The 18,225-nt window shown below is 44.0% G+C and overlaps 1 protein-coding gene across 5 annotated transcripts in view; it reads left to right on the top strand.

The window, feature by feature from the left end:
- Positions 1-985: 985 nt before the first annotated feature.
- Positions 986-18,225, top strand: part of ATL2 (atlastin GTPase 2) — a 40,227-nt gene continuing 22,987 nt past the window's right edge. For all 5 annotated transcript variants that reach the window (XM_062571474.1, XM_062571475.1, XM_062571477.1 and 2 more), the window contains exon 1: positions 986-1,067. In XM_062571474.1, coding sequence (XP_062427458.1) covers positions 998-1,067 — 70 coding nt within the window. In that variant the 5' untranslated portion in view covers positions 986-997. The remainder of the gene's footprint in view (positions 1,068-18,225) is intronic.

Below are 18,225 nucleotides of genomic sequence, written 5' to 3'. Positions count from 1 at the left end.
TTTTTTTTTTTTTTTGATTGCTGTCACTCTACTGCTGCCTCTCCTAGGCGGAAACGGTTAGCATAGTTCAAGATCCTGGGGGGAAAATGGCTTGGCACAGAGAGCACCGCAGCAGTGAGAGGGGTTTTTGCAAAGCTCTTGCCCACTTTACATGCTGATTTACCAGACAAACGTGTCACTACAGCAAATGACAACCTAAGGTCACAATGACTAATTTAATTGTGGATGTTTACATGACCTTTAGCAATAGCAAACTGAAGAGACTTGAGACCTGTATGCAGTAAACACAGCTAGCTCTAACAGCCGGCCTTTCTGAATGAGGCAGTGAGGTCAGTTCAGGTTTAGAGGAACGAGACTTCTGCAGAAGCAGGGAACAGCAGGAACCTTTGGTCCCTCAGGAACGCATGTGGCTTGCTCAGACTGTGATTACGCCTTGTTCTTTCCGTCTCCAGCCCAGAATCAGCAGCAGCTCAGCAGCAACCCCCTCAGGAAGACGCTCATGCCCCATGGCCTCCCTCAGGCCTCACCGCTCCTAACCTCAATCCCACTGCCCCCGCCGCCCGTGGCTCTCCGAGGCCCTCACCCTCCCCACCGTTCCCCCTCTGCCCATGCGCCGGGGCAGGGGCCTCTCCCGCCACGGGGGGCCCCAAATCGCTCGGGGCGTCGCTCCCCGGACTTCACTCGCGCCCCGCCGAGTCTGTGGGGAGCCGCGGTGGGGGGGGGGGGGGGGGGACACTACGCCACACCGCCCTCAACCGCCCGCGTGCGCGCGCCGCGCCAACAGCAGGCCGGCGGGCTGCGCGTGCGCGGCACCGCCCACGCGGCGCCGCGGGGAGGGGGAGGTCGGGGGAGCGGGGAGCGAGCGCTAGGACCCAGCGCGCCCGCTCCCCGCGCGCTCGCGCGCGCGCTGCCGCGCGCGCCGCCGCCGCCGGCGGGCGATAAAGGTCTCGCGGCGGAGCTCTGACGTCACGGCGAGTTAATTTTAAACCCGGACAAGATGGCGGAAGGGGACGCGGCGCGGCGCGGGCAGCGCGCGGGGCCGGCCCGCCAACGGCCCGACCCGGCAGGTAACGCGCTTTGCTTCCCCCCGCCCGATCCCCCGCCCCCGGCGGCGGCGGCGGCTGCGAGGCGGCCGGGCGGCGGCGGCGGCGGCGGCCGCAGCACCACCGCGGAGCGGAGCGGGGCCGGGCGGCGGCGGCGGCGGCGCCTGTCCGCGGGCGGCGGCGCACAGGGAGGAGGGGGGGAGAAAGGCCCTGTTTTTTCCTCCCCCCCCCCCCCCCCCCAAAATGGCGGGGGCGGCCGCCAGCCCCGGGCCTCGCCGGGGGGGGGGGGGGCGGGCGGCTGGCCCCCTCCGCGGGGCCGGCGGTTAGTGCCGCCGCCGCCTCTCGGGCGGGATTCCCGCCGCCCTGCCGCGGCCCCGCCGCCGAGCGGCGGCGAGGGGGGCTCCTGGTGCGGGCTGGCGGCCGGTGACCTTATTCGCCGCTGCGGCGTGGCCGCCTGCCGGTGTGTACATCACGTGAGGAGCCGGGGCTGCGGCTGGGGCCGGCCTGCTGCCGGGGGCAGGCGCCAGGCAGCCCGGGGGGCGCTTGTGCCCGGCGGCCGGCCCTGAAGGCAGCACCGCCAGGCAACTTGGGAAGGGAGCTGGCTGTGCCGTCTTGGCCCGTCCCCCGCATGGACCTGGTGAGCTGCAGCTGCACGGGCAGCGCTTCTCTTGCGTGTTACATATCCTCTGGCAGGGAAGGGACATATCTCTGTCTTGGTGCTTTGCCTCAGATGGGCTGGAGTCTGGGCAGTATTTTTTTTTTTTAATGCAGTTATTACCCCAGAGTGGCTTAAAACTGGAGAACTCATGCCCCTGGATCTGCCACAGCATGTGTTTGAGGGAAACTGACTTGCAAGGAGAGTACTGACTTACAAAGCTGAGTGCTGCACTAGGACATTGAAACACTTTAACATTGTTGTATGACTCTCGTTAATTGAACTATGCCCCCTTCAATCGTTCTGCTTCTGGATTAAACAAAAGCTGCAAGATGCCATATGTCAGTACTGGTTTGGATTGCTTCATTTGCAAGCTGGCTGGAGACTAGAAGTTTAACAGCACTGTAAACTGGCAGGTGCAGAATGGCTACTCCTGTGACTCCTTTAAAGGCAGGAAAGGACAGTAACTATTCAAACTATGGAAATACCTGAATATGTTTGGTTTTTAATAACTTAAATAGTCCAAACATCAAATATCAAGAATTTGACACTCTTTGGCTATTGGGTATTTTTCTAGTACTACTGAATTCTCTCGTACAGTTCTCTTTCCAGTAGTGCTTAGTTTAATCTCAAAGCATTAGACTATTGCATAACATCATGAGAGTTAGAAAAGCATGAGCACACTTGTAATAAACCACCTTTAAGGTAGCTGTGTCATCATTAGTGATGAAGACAAGTATGTGCCACTACCAAGTTAATCACCTCTTTTAGGCTTAGATCAACCTAACTGACAGGGTCTGCATGTACAGGTGTGAAAGATCTGTACGTGTCTACAGAAGGGCTTTTTATGCAATGAAATAAAGCCATAGTAGGAAATGGGAATAGTTGTAAGGAAAGGAGTGTAATAAGAGAGGCCTGTAATTGCTCCAGTACTACTATTAGCTATTGCTTAATAACTGTTAGGGTCTAGTTCATAGTAGAGTCATTAATGATGTTACAATTCCTCCTCAGAGAGGTATTCTGTAATAGTTCTGTGCTGTTTCAAGCTTGAAATCTTTTGAATGCAGGGTGTGGGTTTGAGGAAGGATGAGTTCCTTTTCATAGCAAATGGTTGAATTCAAACTGTTCTGTGCTACAGCCATCATAAACACACTTCTTTTAAACATGGCAGATCCTCCTAATTTAGGAGGCCAGGCAGCTCTCATTGATGTCAGATGGATTTGAATACTTAAGCCAAATCTTGCAGGAGTGCTTTTACTTCTCAGGTATCTCACACCGACTGTAGTCCCTATGTTTTGGTTAAATATTGCTGATCACGGTTTGCTTCCCGACTAGACTAATGAAGCATCAATGACTGGAGCAAGACAGCATAAGGAGTGATTGTGTTCTCTTCTTGTCCTAATAAAAATAGATGCACTAACTTAAGCTGGCTGGACTGCATATAAAAGGTGGTGTGTGATGGAAAGGAAGGGAGGGGGTGTTTTTTTTCTCTCCATTGTATTAGAAGAACACTTATCTTGTAATAGCAGTCTCAACCTCTGACTTTAGATTTTGCTCAACTGTAAAACCTGATGTAAGAAGTAAGCTGAATTGTAGATAACAAAAGCAAGAACATAGAATTTAGATTATGAACCATGGTGATACATTAGTCTTCAGCTGCAGTTGGATCACAGATGCCTCTTCAGGACTAAGATAAAACTCGCTTTAACTTTGTGCCTGTCACTAATAGATTGTTGTACATCCTAGCACAGTCTGTGAAAGTTTAACTGCTTCAAGGAGATGTAGCACATTCATAAGGAAAACTGCCAAAGTTCACTTAAACCTGACTCTCTTATACAGGATGAAGTTTGAAGCAGCTCATGCCACTATACTGCAGTGGCAAACAGGCCCATTCCTGAGGATGGCTTCTTGACATTCTAGCGTGTTAGCCTTCAAATGGGGAGATCTAAACTTTTAGAATTAGACAGAATTGTGTGGCTTGTTTTTTCTGTTGCTGCATTTTATGCCTAGAACGTGATCTATAAGCTGCCAGTTTGAGTGCAGTTTTTCCAACTTGTCTCCAAATCCTGTGTTAACCTCTCAAACTTACTCTACAGATCACTAAAGTATTTTAAGGTTAATCTCTAAGCTGAACAAAACATGAAGCTAAATGTTTTTGTTTCTGTATAGACAGGCTTGCTATATTTATCATTTATAAGCAACCAGAAATTTTCGTAAGTATCTGTATACATTGTCTTAAGGCTTTATTTATACTTGTTGGAGAATGGAGTTCTTTTACCAAAACACTTTTAGCAACTTAAACTTTAATACTGAGCTATCTAGGAGGAAAGGTGGGAGTAACTTTCCTTGTTTTCTGGAAGTTACTCTTGACATTTAGAGTATTGACCCATCCTGGAGCTGACTTGGAGGTCATGGTATTGTGTAGGGAATTGGTTTATGTGAACATACTTGTGGGATTGGGATTTGTATCTGAAACACTAGAGCAAACGGATCTCTTCCAAGAGTAAGTTTTGAAATACATGTGTAAACATTGCTAAGGCTGGCTGCTATTTCAGTTAGCTGTGAAGAAATGATTAATCTGAAATGAATAACTTTAATGGGGATAAGGGTTATAACTGAGTCTCTTCCAGCAACAAATCAATATGTAATAGGTACTAATGGTCCAAGGACATTGATAGCTAACTTGTTTGACTGCTGACTTACACTTATTTCTGTAGGAGACTATTACACTTTTCCTAGTGTTCATTTCCAGGAAAATACAATTCTGCTTGTTAAACAAGCATCTTAAAATACATTAATTATAAAATTTAAAAAACTTGAGGGGGGATTTCGACTTCAAAATTTGTTTTGCTGCCCAAATAGATAACCTGAAACAAGATTTGGGGAACTTGAAGAGCTTCTTTCTTTCCTTCTCCCACTCTAAATTCTTATTTGATTGGATTCATCTCTTAGGACTTAAAGGTAGCCTATGCCCATTATCTGCTGTAGCTGTACAAACAAGCTACTGTGAAATAATCTAGAGTATGAATTAATACTCAGCAAGTAACTACCTATTGGTGTCTAACTGGAATTCTTACTCTGCAGCAAAGAAAGGAACTTTTTCCTCTTCCTTAGCATTTGCTATTGGGAAAGCACATACACTTTGTGAATTATCTCCATAGCAGGTGGTTTATGTGTTTATATGCTAAAACTATCTATTTGGTCTGCCTAGAGTCAACCACTGACAACTCCTGCAGGAGGTGAGATAGCAAGATTAATTCATATCTCATGCTAGTATGAGAGCAGTAGGTCTTAGCACTTAATGTGAAGCTAAATGTCTCTTATCCCTTCCCCATTAACTACACAGAAAAATAGCTATACTGCTATTACATTGGTTAGTACTGGTTCCTATTTAGGGATGGAAAAATGTAGAGCAGAATATTTGATGCCGAAGATGGTGTTACTGAGCAATGTAGCATCTGTGGTAGTCTGACAAAAGCTAGCTGAGCAGAAGTCTTGTTTAATAACAGTAATTTGCCTGATGAACTCATGATCAGGGCTAATAGAAAATATATGGCTGAGAAGTGCATTTAGGCTTCTGGAGAACTGATTTTTAAAAAGACAAACTTACTAGTATTTTGCCCTGCTTCTCAATGTCCTGGAAGAATAGGTAAGAATGGCCCTAGCTGTAAGACTGCACAAGGTGCCTTTGAGGAGGGACTTGGCTTATAGGTCAGTTACTGGGCCTATATTTACAGCTCTTGTACTTCAAGGGGTATTCTGATACACTTTTGTTGGGAGGGGAGGTGCCTCATCCCCTTTATTCTTATCTGTTATTTTTCTTGCTGTATGTGTATTCCCAGCTCTAGTTTCAATGCAGAAAATAAATAAATGGTTAACTCTAATTACAGATCTGCATGCCAGCAATTTCTGCATGGCAAGGTGTGGCTTGTATGTTATTGCAAGTCTTGGCAGGTTTCTCTCAAGACTGAAACAGAAGCTAAAACCTGGAAGTTAGCAGAGCTGAAGATCTGAACTAATGAAATGTTATACAGATTACAGACAGGTTTTAGAATACAAATTCTAATAAATTAATACTGATGAGGGGCAAAACTGAGACTGCTTCTATGCAGTTGTTGCTTAGTGAGATAAGAATTGGGTCCTGATCTGTAGCTGTTGTCAAATCATAATTTAAATTGTTTTTTTCCTTGTCACCTTAGATTGAATCGTGTTGGATTTACAAGTTCTTATTGGTCTTGGTAAAATATCTGAAGTACCTTTTGATGCATTGTATAACAATTCCAGGACAACAAGACTTATTTTTTCACTTAGACTGAAAACTATAGAAGCCTGTTGAAGAAAGTGTCAGCTGCTTACACTGACATGCAAGGACTACTTCTTGTACATGCTTGGAAAAGTTGTTCTCACCTCTTATCTTGAATAGGATTGTACTACTGAGTGGAAGAGTAAGTACAGTTATTTTAACAATCCTTAGATTGTTAAACAATCCCAGTCCTGTGATACTGCCTGTGAATCTGCAAGCTATTTATTTTCTCCCCTTCCCTAACTCCCACCCCCTTTTGCATTTTTGGCTCCTCAGGTAGATGTGAGAGAGGTTCTTCTCTGGCTTTTGCTTGTGGCTGTTCCTTCCACAGAGTTGATGTAGTGTGGTCCAGGAATATTAAGTAATTGGGAATTGAAGGGTACCATCTGTCAATCCTCTGCATGATATCAAGTCCTCAGCACTGACTTGAACTGTTAGGTGTGGAGGCAGTAGCTTCATTACTGCTTGCATATAGAGTAGTAGTGAAAATGTCTGCTATAGAAAAATCATGTTAAAGTTCTTGACATAACTAAATGACTTTCTAAAATAAGAAATTGTCTTCCTTTCAAGAGAAGTGTATTAAATTTTGTGTAATTCGGAACTAAATACTGAAGAATTGTTCTGGTCAGTGATAGTCATGTGTTTCTCAGCATGGCCTTAAAGCTGCCCTCAAGGCTGTTATCACTTGTCTTCCAAACAGCACAGTCTTGAGCTTGTCACGGGGGGGGGGGGGGGGGGGGGTGAGGGATGGAATGTAGTACAAACTACTTAAAAGGAAATGTTTTCAAATGCTAGGATATCAGACCTCTTCAGGCTCTTTAGTACAGAAGTTGTGTAGTTAACTGCAGTAACTAATGCTTGTGCTGGCTGGGCAGGGGGGCCAAGTTTAGGATATTTTCTAGACCTAATAGTACTATAGAAATAGCTACTGAAAACTTATTGTTATGCTTTTCAAGATTTAAACAGAATCTTTTGAAATTAATAGTAGTAGTAGCATTAAGATACAGAACTTCTACTTAAGAAATAAAATCAATGAAAATGACCAGTGTCCATTATGAGCACTTGGATACAGGTGTGAATACATAATTGTGGAACCTTCAGGGGCTAGTAGGAGCCCTGCTTCTTCTGAGAGCTCATTAAAAATGCAGTCTGGTACATATGAAAAGGCTACCAATTGGCTTGTCTGACTGAGACGCTGCAAGAATACCATTCAATTTAAGAACTTTCAATTCCAGGCGTATCAAACCAAACTGGTCTGTAGTCTGAACTGTTGCTGCTTTCTCATTTCTGTACTGCATTAGAACTAACTAGTTAAACTGTGAGCTTTAAAAAGTGGCATACTGCTCTCCTGGTTTTGGTTCACTTCCCTAGTCTTTCCCTCTGCATATTGAGGGAACAGAAGGATCTGTTGGCTCCACAAAACGAGGACAATAAATATCTGCACAAACTGAAGTGTTTGGGTGTTAAACATAGGTATCTCTGGACAGTTGAGTATTTTCTTACTTCCCTGCCTAAGTCAAAGTTGCATGTTAAACCACTTGTATGGTTTAACATCTGCATCTTGTGTGCTGTCCTACAGAAAAGTAGTTAGACTGACTAGATGTATCTAGTCATGTCAAGAGATGTGGAGCTACTGGAGAGAGTCCAGTGTAGGTCTACAAAGATGGTCAGAGGATTGCAGCATCTGCCCTATGAGGGACAGCTGCAAGAGCTGGGCCCATTTAGCCTGGGGAAGAGAAGACTGAGGGGGGATCTTATCAATGTCCCCAAATGCTTTAAGGGAGGGTATCAAGGGGATTGGGCTGGGCTCTTATCAGTGGTGCCCAGCAACTGGACAAGAAGCAATGGGCACAAACTGAAACACAGGAAATTCTGCCTGAATATAAGAAAAAAAGCTTCTTTGTAAGAATGACAGGGCCCTGGAACAGGTTGCCCAGAGATTGTGGAGTCTCCTTCTGTGGAGATCTTCAAGGCCTGCCTGGATGCAACCCTGTCTACCATGCTCTAGGTGACCCTGCTTGAGCAGGGAGGTTGGACTAGATGATCTCCAGAGATCCCTTCCATCCTCAACCATTCTATGATACTCAAACTGAAAACTTGAAGTAAAGAGGAAAAAATAATCTGCTCCAATTTGTTTGTCCCTTCAAGAGAATGATGTGGCTTGCCCTACCTCTAGGATTACTCTGTGGCCTACCCCCACCTCCCAAAAGCTACACTTGGTGCTAGGCTATATTAGGTTATAGGTGGTGATAGCATTTGCTGTCTCAGGAAAGCACTTAAAACCAACATGCTCCTGTTCTTATGACTCTTTGCAATTAAGACCTATGTAGAAACAACTTTTAGCAGGTACAGTACCTTCAGTAGGGTAGTGTTCAAGGGAGCAGTCTAGTGCAGGAAGGACTAAACCAACCCCAAGGCCCTCCCACCAACTACGCATCCTAGCTTATCTTGTTGATAAAGTGGTGTTAGCCTGCATGCATGAAGGAAAGCAACCTTGTCTTTAGCTGAAGTTAACAAATGTGGTGGCTAATCCAACCTAAATTTGAACTCTTTCAAATCTGGACAAATCCTTGGCAGAACACAGTCTGATCCAGTTACAGCCCAGTTGTCTACCCCTCTTTGCAGTGTTATCACATATCACTCAGTCAGTGACCACATGAACACACTTCTTAGCTGTACTTGAGCATGCAGAGTGTCTGGAGAGATTTTGCAGTTTGCGACTAGGTTGTTTTCGGCCAAACTTTTTTTGGCACCAGTGTTGAGTTGAGCAGCTTGTGCCTCCCCCTCACTTGTGCTGGTACAGCTGTTTCAGAAGCTACACAGATGCACAGCAACTTATGTTTACTCCAGATAAATTCCTGTATGGCCCTTGGACAGCTGTGCCAACACAGAGGGCAACAGTTCTGTACTGTTCGATGTACAACTGAACTCACCTGGTGCCCCACAGATGCCAAAGCTGTGTAGTTTCACTGCTCATTGGACTCTTAGGGTGGTGATACAGTTTGTTCTGCTGGCTTGGTTGATTTGACTCTCCACAGCATCGAGTGAGTGGCAAAAGTAGCAGGAAAGGCAGTATGGAACTGCATGGTGCTGGAGATGAGCAAAGGCAAGGGAGAGCCATTATCTGAATGAGTGGCTAGACTCAGCTGTACTATTAAAGCAGATTTGAAGATGCAGTGGGTGAGGGGACCAGGCAGCAGGAGGTGGTTACTTATGTTATCCTATTGGCAGAAGAAGTGTGCTTTGAGCTTTTGCTGTAGAGGAGGTCTTCTGTGAAACAATGCCACTGATACCTGGTGAAGAGCTGAAAATTATGAAGAACAGATGTGGGGCTGTGAAGTATATAGACGTGGTTAGGTGTTGTATTGATTATACTTAAACATGTTAGTTATATGAAGATCTCTTGCCCCAGTGTGAGATGGGAAGTGGAGGTAAAGAGAATGCATGTAAAATGTTTGTTCTTATTTTTAAGTTATTCCTAAATCATCATTGGTGTGTTTTTTTTTTTCTTTGCTGTTTCCAGTTCTTGATTTGGGCTCTCTTCCACTAAGCACTAACCTTGTTTGCACACTTTATTCCCCTGGTTGCACTTTTCTTTCAGCCAGGCTGTGTCTGCTAGTGATACTACCAGGTTAATAATAGTTTCCCTCTCCTTAGGAAGAAGGAGCAGGAATTTAAATACCCCATGAGGATGTCCGAAGGTAGGAATGGTATCGATTTTGCTACATGCACAAACCAGTGAAAGCTGTTCTTTAAACCCAGTCTCTCCTTGTACTGCTCTTCACTCTTAGAAATTCAATCTAGAACTTCTGATAAAAGAAAACTATAAACTTCAGTGTTGGAAAGGTTGGATGGGAGATTCTCTTAGCAACAGGCCTTTAAAGGGAGAAAGGAAGCTAGATGTAAGGTGGTGGTTGGCCTAAACAATCACTTTCTCTTAGAGGCTGCAGGTCACTGTAAGTATGGTCTGGACACTCAACCCCAGGTGGGGGGGGGAAGCCTCTTAGACTTGCTCTGTTTCCCAAAACCTGTTGGTGTTCCTGACTGACAGCTTGTTAACCTTGGAGATGAAAATGAAAACTGGCTCTCTAGCATACCTCCTGCAGAGAGAGCAGGGAGCACTTGCCTCACTTGCTGCTGAGCTTCTTTGTGGCTGTGGTACAGGTACAGCTGAGTGACTGAAAGTTTTCTGGGTGTTGATCTAAAAGTCAAACTATAGAATCAGTAAAGTTGGAAGGGACCTCTGGAGATCATCTAGTCCAACCTTCCTGCTCAAGCAGGGTCACTTAGAGCATGTCAGACAGGGTTGCGTCCAGGTGGACCTTGAATATCTCCAGAGAAGGAGACTCCACAACCTCTCTGGGCAACCTGTGCCAGGGCTTTGCCCTCTCGCAGTGAAGAAATTCCCCCTCACCCTCAGGCAGAACTTCCTGTGCTTCAATTTCTGCCCATTGTCTTTTGTCCTGACACATGGAACAACTGAAAAGAGTTTGTCCCCGTCTCCTTCACACCCTCCCTTCAGGTACTTGTACACATTGATCAGATCCCCCCTCAGTCTTCTCTTCCCCAGGCTGAAGAGGCCCAGCTCTCGCAGCCGTTCCTCAGAGGGCAGGTGCTCCAGCCCTCTGATGACCTTCGTAGCCCTACGCTGGACTCTGTGCAGTAGCTCCCTGTCTCTTGTCCCGGGGAGCCCACAACTGGACTCAGGACTCGAGATGAGGCCTCCCCAGGGCTGAGTAGAGGGGCAGGATCACCTCCCTCCACCTGCTGGCAACACTCTTCCCAATGCACCCAAGGAGACCATTGGCCTTCCTGGCCACAAGGGCACATTGCTGGTTCATGGTCAACCTGTCATCCACCAGCACTCCCAGGTCCTTCTCTGCAGAGCTGCTCTCCAGCAGGTCAGCCCCCAGCTTGTCCTGGTGCCTAGGGTTATTTTTCCCTAGGTGCAGGACTCTGCAGTTGCCCTTATTGAACCTCATGAGGTTCCTCTCTGCTCAGCTGTCCTGGTCTCTCTGAATGGCAGCACAGCCCTCAGGTGTGTTAACATGGGATAACTGCAGTTGGCATCTTTCCCCTTATTCTTATCTGCCTTCTCACTTGAAATCTTGATCTGAGGTAATAGCTGATTAGAAAGAGAGCAGCTGACATGTGAGAACTACATACAATGTATATAAAATATAGTTAGGGCCTAAACTATTTAGGAGATACTGACTGAATCTAGTTAGCCAAAAAAGAATTGAACTCGGACAAACAGCAGCCTTAAAATGATACTCTGAAATGTAAGCAAAAGGCTGCCTAGTTTAAAGCTACCACGGACTACAAAGATTTGGTTAGCCTGAAGAGTCTGCAGAGAGCTTTCGCTTAGCATTTCTGGAGCCCACAGTGAACTAGGGCACTGTCAGATCTGGAATACTCTGATTCCCAACCTCAAGAACTTGGGGGATGGGTATTAAAGGGGAGAAAGGCTTTTTCCTGCTAGTGCTCTCACTTACCTTAGTCTACATAATTTTAGTATTCTAAAGCAGCATTTTTTGAGGGAACTGGAAAGTACTGCTAAATCTACTGTGGGTAGAGATCCTGTTAGGTCCTTCAGTGTGCTAATAATAGCTATGTTTTCTAGGCAGAGTGGAAGAAGGATGAGAAGCATGCTTTGTTACTATCCCTACCTTCCAAGTTTTTCCTTGTAGCTATGGAGAAACGTTTTTTTGCTAGATTCATGACGTACTTTCAGAAAAGCAGTCTTTGTGTGTGTCAGAGTTTCTGTTCCTGCTGTCTTAATCTCTGATTATTAGTATTTTTTTCTACCTATATGTGCTTCCTGAAAATAGCTGAATTTGGAGGTTAACTTATTTGATGCAGAACTTCATTTTAATGAAGTCTCTCTGCAGCTTTTCTGTCCACCTAACTGGAGAATGCAAAATGCCAACTTTTAACAGTATTTTGTGTGGCTATGGCAGTGTTACCTCTCTGTTCACGCATGCATGCGTGAACAACTCAACAGAAGAGCAATTTAAAGCACTTTAAGAGTAGACAGACCTATTATCTGATTAGTTATGACACTTCGTAGCTTTCTAGGTCATCAGAATATCATCTTTTTCCCCTTTGCTTGTAGGATCATAGCTTCAGGTACTTCTTGCTTCTACTTGTATTTTATGTAACAGTTCTAGATCTATCCCTTAATATTCCATTGCCCTGAAGGAATGGAGAGAGTTAAACACATCTCCCACCCTCCCCTAATCCACCATCAGTCTTATTGGATATCCAAACAAGTCTTTGGAACTGAACTCATCTGTCCTATTTATAGCACAAATATTCAAAACATTTAATTATTTCTGGCCTTAAAACGAGCTACTTGGCAGTATTTGCTAGTCAGCATTAGGAAAGCAGTGATGCATTGAGGTCTGCAGCAGCCTTGTAACTTCCATGTGAGTCTTGATGCCAGTTTACATGGAGTGGGACAGCTGGGGAAAGGGGAGGACAACTTTGTCACTTAAATCTAGTGGCTTTTTCTTTTCCAGGAAATGTGCCAGGTTCTCTCTCGCTCTCTTTTTTTTTTTCCTGCCTTGTCCAAATAAGACTTAAAAGTTAACCTATTTTCTCCTACCCTCTGGAATTCAATTTACACATGCCTACGCTCTCCTCAGTTTGCTACACCAAAATAAGAAGCACTTAAACAGTTTGTCTACTTTCTGTCTAATGAAAGCTTCCTGGGTGAAACTCTGAGAGGATACATTACACTGAAATGTTGGGATTTCCTTGTGGTACCTTATCTGAAGGTTTTGATACAAGCTGTGATGCCCCTTAAACAGGGGAGGTGGAACAGGACTTCAAAGCCAGATGAGTTAAGGTTAGTGTAGCAAACCACAGCTTGCTTCCGAGTGTGTATGGGGAACCTATTGTACATCTGTACAATATGAAGGGGAGACTTGAATCATTTTGTATGAGCAAAAGAAATGTGAGGTGTCTCTAGAGCACAAGGGAAAGAGTTCAGGGACACCGAGATGAAGTATATAGGGATGTTATGTTTGGTTTTAAACTGGGGTTCTAGCAAAGGGCATGTTTACATATAAACAAGATGTTAAGACTGCTAGCTTGAACTTAACAAAAGTAGAAGCTTGGAAAGAGACTAGAAAAGGGAACTTGGAAGTCTTTTTAACTGCTGATGCAACAAATTGAAGGAATGCTGATGGAAGTAATCTGTGCTGATAAAAGTGGCTTTTTTTTTTAGCTGTGTATAATCTGGACCTTAAGCTGCTAAAAAGCAAATGAATTTAAATTGACTTAATCTTCTGCATTTATGTGCAGTTGTCTGTGTCCACCCCACTGTCCAGAAGAGTTGATCATTAGTTGACACTTGCCATTTGTTGACCAGGAATATATACAGTATCTGAAACCAGTTGAGTTTAGCAACTATAGTGTGTACTTCCTTTTTATGATCAGAGGTTGTGAATGATGTTCTAACTCGAGCTGTATTTGGGTTAAAACTTTAAAGGTAGCTGTGGTGATACTTTATTCCATTTAATGTGTTGAGTACTCTTGATGCTTAAGGGGATGGACTGACTTGCATTTAAAACGAGTTGTCCCTATTTCCATCGCTTGGAAATTGAGCTGACTATTCTCACTCCTGTGTGCTTATACTACAGGACAAATAAGTCATCAGCTGATGGGTATGTCCTTAGGGAGAACAGGAATTGGCTTTTGTTCATTTTACCCCTTATTTTAAGGAGTGGGTTATTTAGTTCAGCTTGTTTGGTTTAAATATCTTCCATGTTTACACAACAGAGCTACTGTTCTCAAAAGCTGGCTTAGCGTTTCAACAAATGTTGCTTGTTCTGTGTGCTTAGCTGATGGGGGTCAGTTGTACTCTACTCAGCAAAAACTACAGCAGGACTAAAGAGCTTAGCTTACGAGGTGCAATGTGGTAATATCTTCACTCAGCCAGCTACCTTTGCTTCCATTCATGTATGTCTGTTTCTTGCTAAATAGTATTATGCCTCTTGTATCTTCTGGCCTCTTTGCTCTGGTTTAGGAAGTGATTACACACAATCAGAATTATGCATTAGTTTAAATGCTTTAATTGAAAGATCCAGACTGTAAGAGGCTGAAATGGAGTAAGAAATAGCTGACAAACAGCTGTAGTAATAGGGCTGAATGGATGGCAGGCTTCAGGGGGAAGTTGAGTTTATGATCTTTCTACATCTGCTCCAGACAGAGCAGGGTATGTGACTGTAGGCTGAAGTTCTGTAGCTCAGAAGCTTCAAAGGTCAGGTGTACAACTGGAAAACAGGAAATTACAGCCCAGGCCTGCTGGGCACAGCTGGTTCCAATGCTGTGTTTTCTGACAGATGAGAGCTCTTCTGTGTACTGAAAGCCTGAGATCCAGTTTTCTGTGCTCAGAGGAATTTCCAGCAGTCTCAAGACCTAGCCTGTGAGTGAGAGGATCTACTGGCCCATCTGTATGTAGTAGGCTGACAGGAGGCAGTTATTGTCTGGCTATACCTCAGGCAGTGCAAGTAACCTTCAGGAATGGCTCTGACGACTGTGGTATGTCTACTTTTGAATGTAATGGGATGGATATGCTGCATCCATAACTCCATTTCTGGGATGGAACTGGACTTCCTGGAAGTTTTAAGAGACTAAAAAACAGCAAAATCTCGACTTTGGTTGCTTCTCCAGCAGTACTGAATGCGGTGTCATGGAGACCTGTGTAGGGAGGCTGCCATGAGCTTTACCAAGCAATGTCCAGTTGGCTAGAAACACTCCAGTACAATGGTAGTCATTCTGTGAAAGCCACTTCTTCCACAGTTGAAGTCCTTCACTGTTACTATACTTAAGTTGGTGGGACTGGATTATTGCAGGAACCTAGAGCAGTTTGTGGTCTATAGACTGGGCTTTAAAACAAATTCCCTATTTTTCCATTTTTTCAGCTCCTCCAGCCTGGTCATAGCTCACTACTTCAAAGTCAGAATTTGTGTAAGGAGTAGTGTTTCACTTTCTGAACTTTACTAACTCCTGGCCTAACTCTTGGCTAGTGCTGTCAGTGTGCTTCTATGGACTATTCAGAGACTTAAGGCAATGCTTCTGCTGCTTTAGCAAGAAACTGGACTCGAATGTTGGACTGCTTGTCCTGACCATCATTTTGAGAGAATGTTCTGAGAAAAACCCACTTCTTGGAATGTGATCCCTGTGCCTGTGATACCAAGGCCTTCTAGAGAGCCTTCCAAAGTATTCTAGTGTTGCCTGAGATGATGACTGGCTAGAGTAATAGGTTAAGCAGCCAGGAGGGTAGTATAAAGGACCTAAAAACATTGGTTGTGTGCCCCTTAAGCAGGTGTTCTAATTAGCATATGATGATTGTGCTGTTGGAACAAGCAATAGCATTTGCTCTACAGTTGACATGCTTAAGTTGTGCAATGTCTGTCCTGGTGATAAGTTCAAGATTTCTGGAGGGGAAGGATGTTCTGTGCCATTCAAGCATGAAGTTATAAAACCAGCTCTTCTGGATGGACCAATTTTCCTTTACAACTGTCAACACTATTTCTCTACCCTCAAAGTGCTTGATTAATGGTGATAATAGTCCTTATATAGCTGAAAGTTCTCAACCTACCTACATTAGGCTGGCAAGTTTTTGGAGGAAAAAGCTCAGAGGGAACAAAAGAGACTTATTCTCAGGTCCTCTTCAATTAGATTTCACTTACCGGCAGAAATTTGAAAGCCAAGTCCAATGCATCAAGCTAAGTGCTGCAGAAGTGCAGAAAGCTATTAACAAGATGTTGCAAACTTTTAAGGAAAGTATTGTCTTCTGGTTTTTGATAGTACTATCTATTTGTGATAGGGAAAATCTGCTTGTTTAGAAATAACTAATGATAAAATATCACTTTACTTTGTTCAGAAGGCTTCTTGACTTGAGGAGACCTTGAATGACAGCTTACTGGCAGAAAGATGTTGCTGCAGCAAGCACTTTGAGGCCTGCTAGGGTTCTGCTGACTTCCAGATAGGAAAAGATGGTCAACATCTGGCTCTGACTGAATGAAGAGAAATTGCAGATGTTGCTTCAGACTGTTTTAGTCTGCCTCAGTTTGCATAACTGTTAGCTACTGCAGTTAAAGTGAAATACTCAATTAAATGAATTGGAGGCTGTTTGAAATAACCAAGTTAAACTTGTTGCTTGGGTACTTTGTGCATCTATGTGGATACTTTGTATATCTGTTTGCTACAGTACAAGTCTTTCCTTGGAGCTATCTAATCTTAGTGTTTTTATCAATAGAGTTACTCCCTTTATGTTTCTAGGCTGTGAAACTGAAGGCTTTCTGATGGGCAAAACTGGTTTCTCACCTTTATGCCCTGCCAGGGGTATTTTTCCAAATCCTTTGGCCTACAAAGGGTGATAACTGTATGAACCAAAGTATGTTATGTAAACTGTTTCAGAAAAGGAGGACTAGTTTAATGTCTGGGAGTACAAAAGCTTTTGTACTCCCAGACTAGTTGCTCCTTGCAGTTGTCACGCCTGTTAGTGCAATTGAATTTGGCCTGCTTTGTCAGCTAGTCTTAGTTCAAGGTGATGCTAGGAGCCATTTTGCAAACCTGTTTAGATAATGGAGTTCAGGCATTGCTACTTAGGATTTAAGCACTTACATTCATTTGCTGTTCAAACTAAGCACTAAGCTAGTTTGTACTTGATTCAACACTTTAACGGAAAAAAGATCTAGTGCTACTGGCTGAGGCAGCACAGTTGATGATTGGAAATGGAAATGTCTGCTCTGGTTAGCCACTTCTGACAGCATCTTGCCTCACTGCAAAAGAGACAGCCTCTCAAAGAACTGCAGGGTCAAAGTCATGTTACCAGTCTTTCAGCTTCATAGTAACTGACTCGTCTCAATACATCCACAAAACTGCACTGGAGCACTATTCGTAAGTCTTTTGCTGAGGATGGGATCTGAGGTGCAAAGTCTGGCAGAAATGACTGGCATATCCTACAAGCACTGGCAGGGGCTCTGCCACAGGTGAATCAAATGTGGTACGTTCTCTCATGTCTATAACACATCTTGCAAGAGAGCACTGTTCTTGGGCTGCTTTTGCAGGAAGCCTGGGGGCTATATAAGATACCTGCATGCAGTGCTTAGTGTCACTGAAGATGGCTACTTGCTTGTCTTGATAAAAGTAGTGCTTGAGAACGCAGGCCCGACTTACAGTCCATGCCGTGATGTCCCCAAATATGTAACTGTTAGGAAGATAGCCCAGTTAGATTTGTGCTTCTGGGTTTCTGATGCAGTGTGACAAAATGTAAATTTGGAGTTGAAGGCAATTCTGAAAATGCAAAACCTTATTGCTGCTTCATAGGTAAACTGGAATCAGGCCAATGGTAGAGTTTTTCTGTGGAACAAATGTCAGTGTTGTGGTACTTGGCCAAGAGGAGAGACTTGATCTGGACAGATCACAAACTTTTTTAGGCTTCAACCCAGTAACTCCTGAATTCTAGAAGTCAGGAAAGCAGGTAGTGGTACTAATGTGCTGTATGTCTGAAAGGTTGTGTTGCCTTAATTTTTAATCATCCATCAGCATGGGAAGAGGTAAACTGCAGGTGTAGTGCTCCTCTTATGTTTAGAGTGCATAGGAAGTTGGTATCTTGAGTTTTTTTTTTCTTACCTCTAATGCTTAGCATTTCAGAGAATGTATTAAAATTACTTGGGTAGCTTGCACCACACTTCGCTTCAGACTGCCTGTACTATGCTATGTCCCTTGCTGACTGTGTACTTTTCATATTGTTGTCTTCAGGAATCAAAACACTAAAACCTAAGTTTGCCACTTGAGCCAAGTCATTTCTAGATAGTAAATGCTACTTTGTCTAGAGTCAACTCAGGATCAATTCCTTAAGTATGTCTAAAATAAGTTCCTATTATGCTGTTAACTTTTTTTGAAACAGTTACTTTCAAAATGTGTCATAACAGGTGCATGAAACCAGAAATTGATTCTCCCTGCCCCTCAGTGTTAGGCCTTGCACATACTTAAGATTTTTTCCCCCTCTTGCAAGCAGTGAGTAAGCACTTTAAGAAGCTTGTGCTGTATTTTAGGATTAAAACTGGTAGTATGATGTGTTGGAATTAGAAGTTCATATAACTTCTTGTGCTGATGCATGTAACTCTTGGGTTACATACTAGGTGAATGTGTACAAGCAAGAAAAGTTAGAAAACAATGGTATAAGAAGGCAGAGTTCTAAAAAT

This window comes from Rhea pennata, chromosome 3 (assembly GCF_028389875.1).
Source record: "Rhea pennata isolate bPtePen1 chromosome 3, bPtePen1.pri, whole genome shotgun sequence".
Taxonomy (NCBI): Eukaryota; Metazoa; Chordata; class Aves; order Rheiformes; family Rheidae; genus Rhea; species Rhea pennata.
Note: the sequence above shows the minus strand (reverse complement) of the source record. Positions and strands in the feature narration are given on the sequence as shown.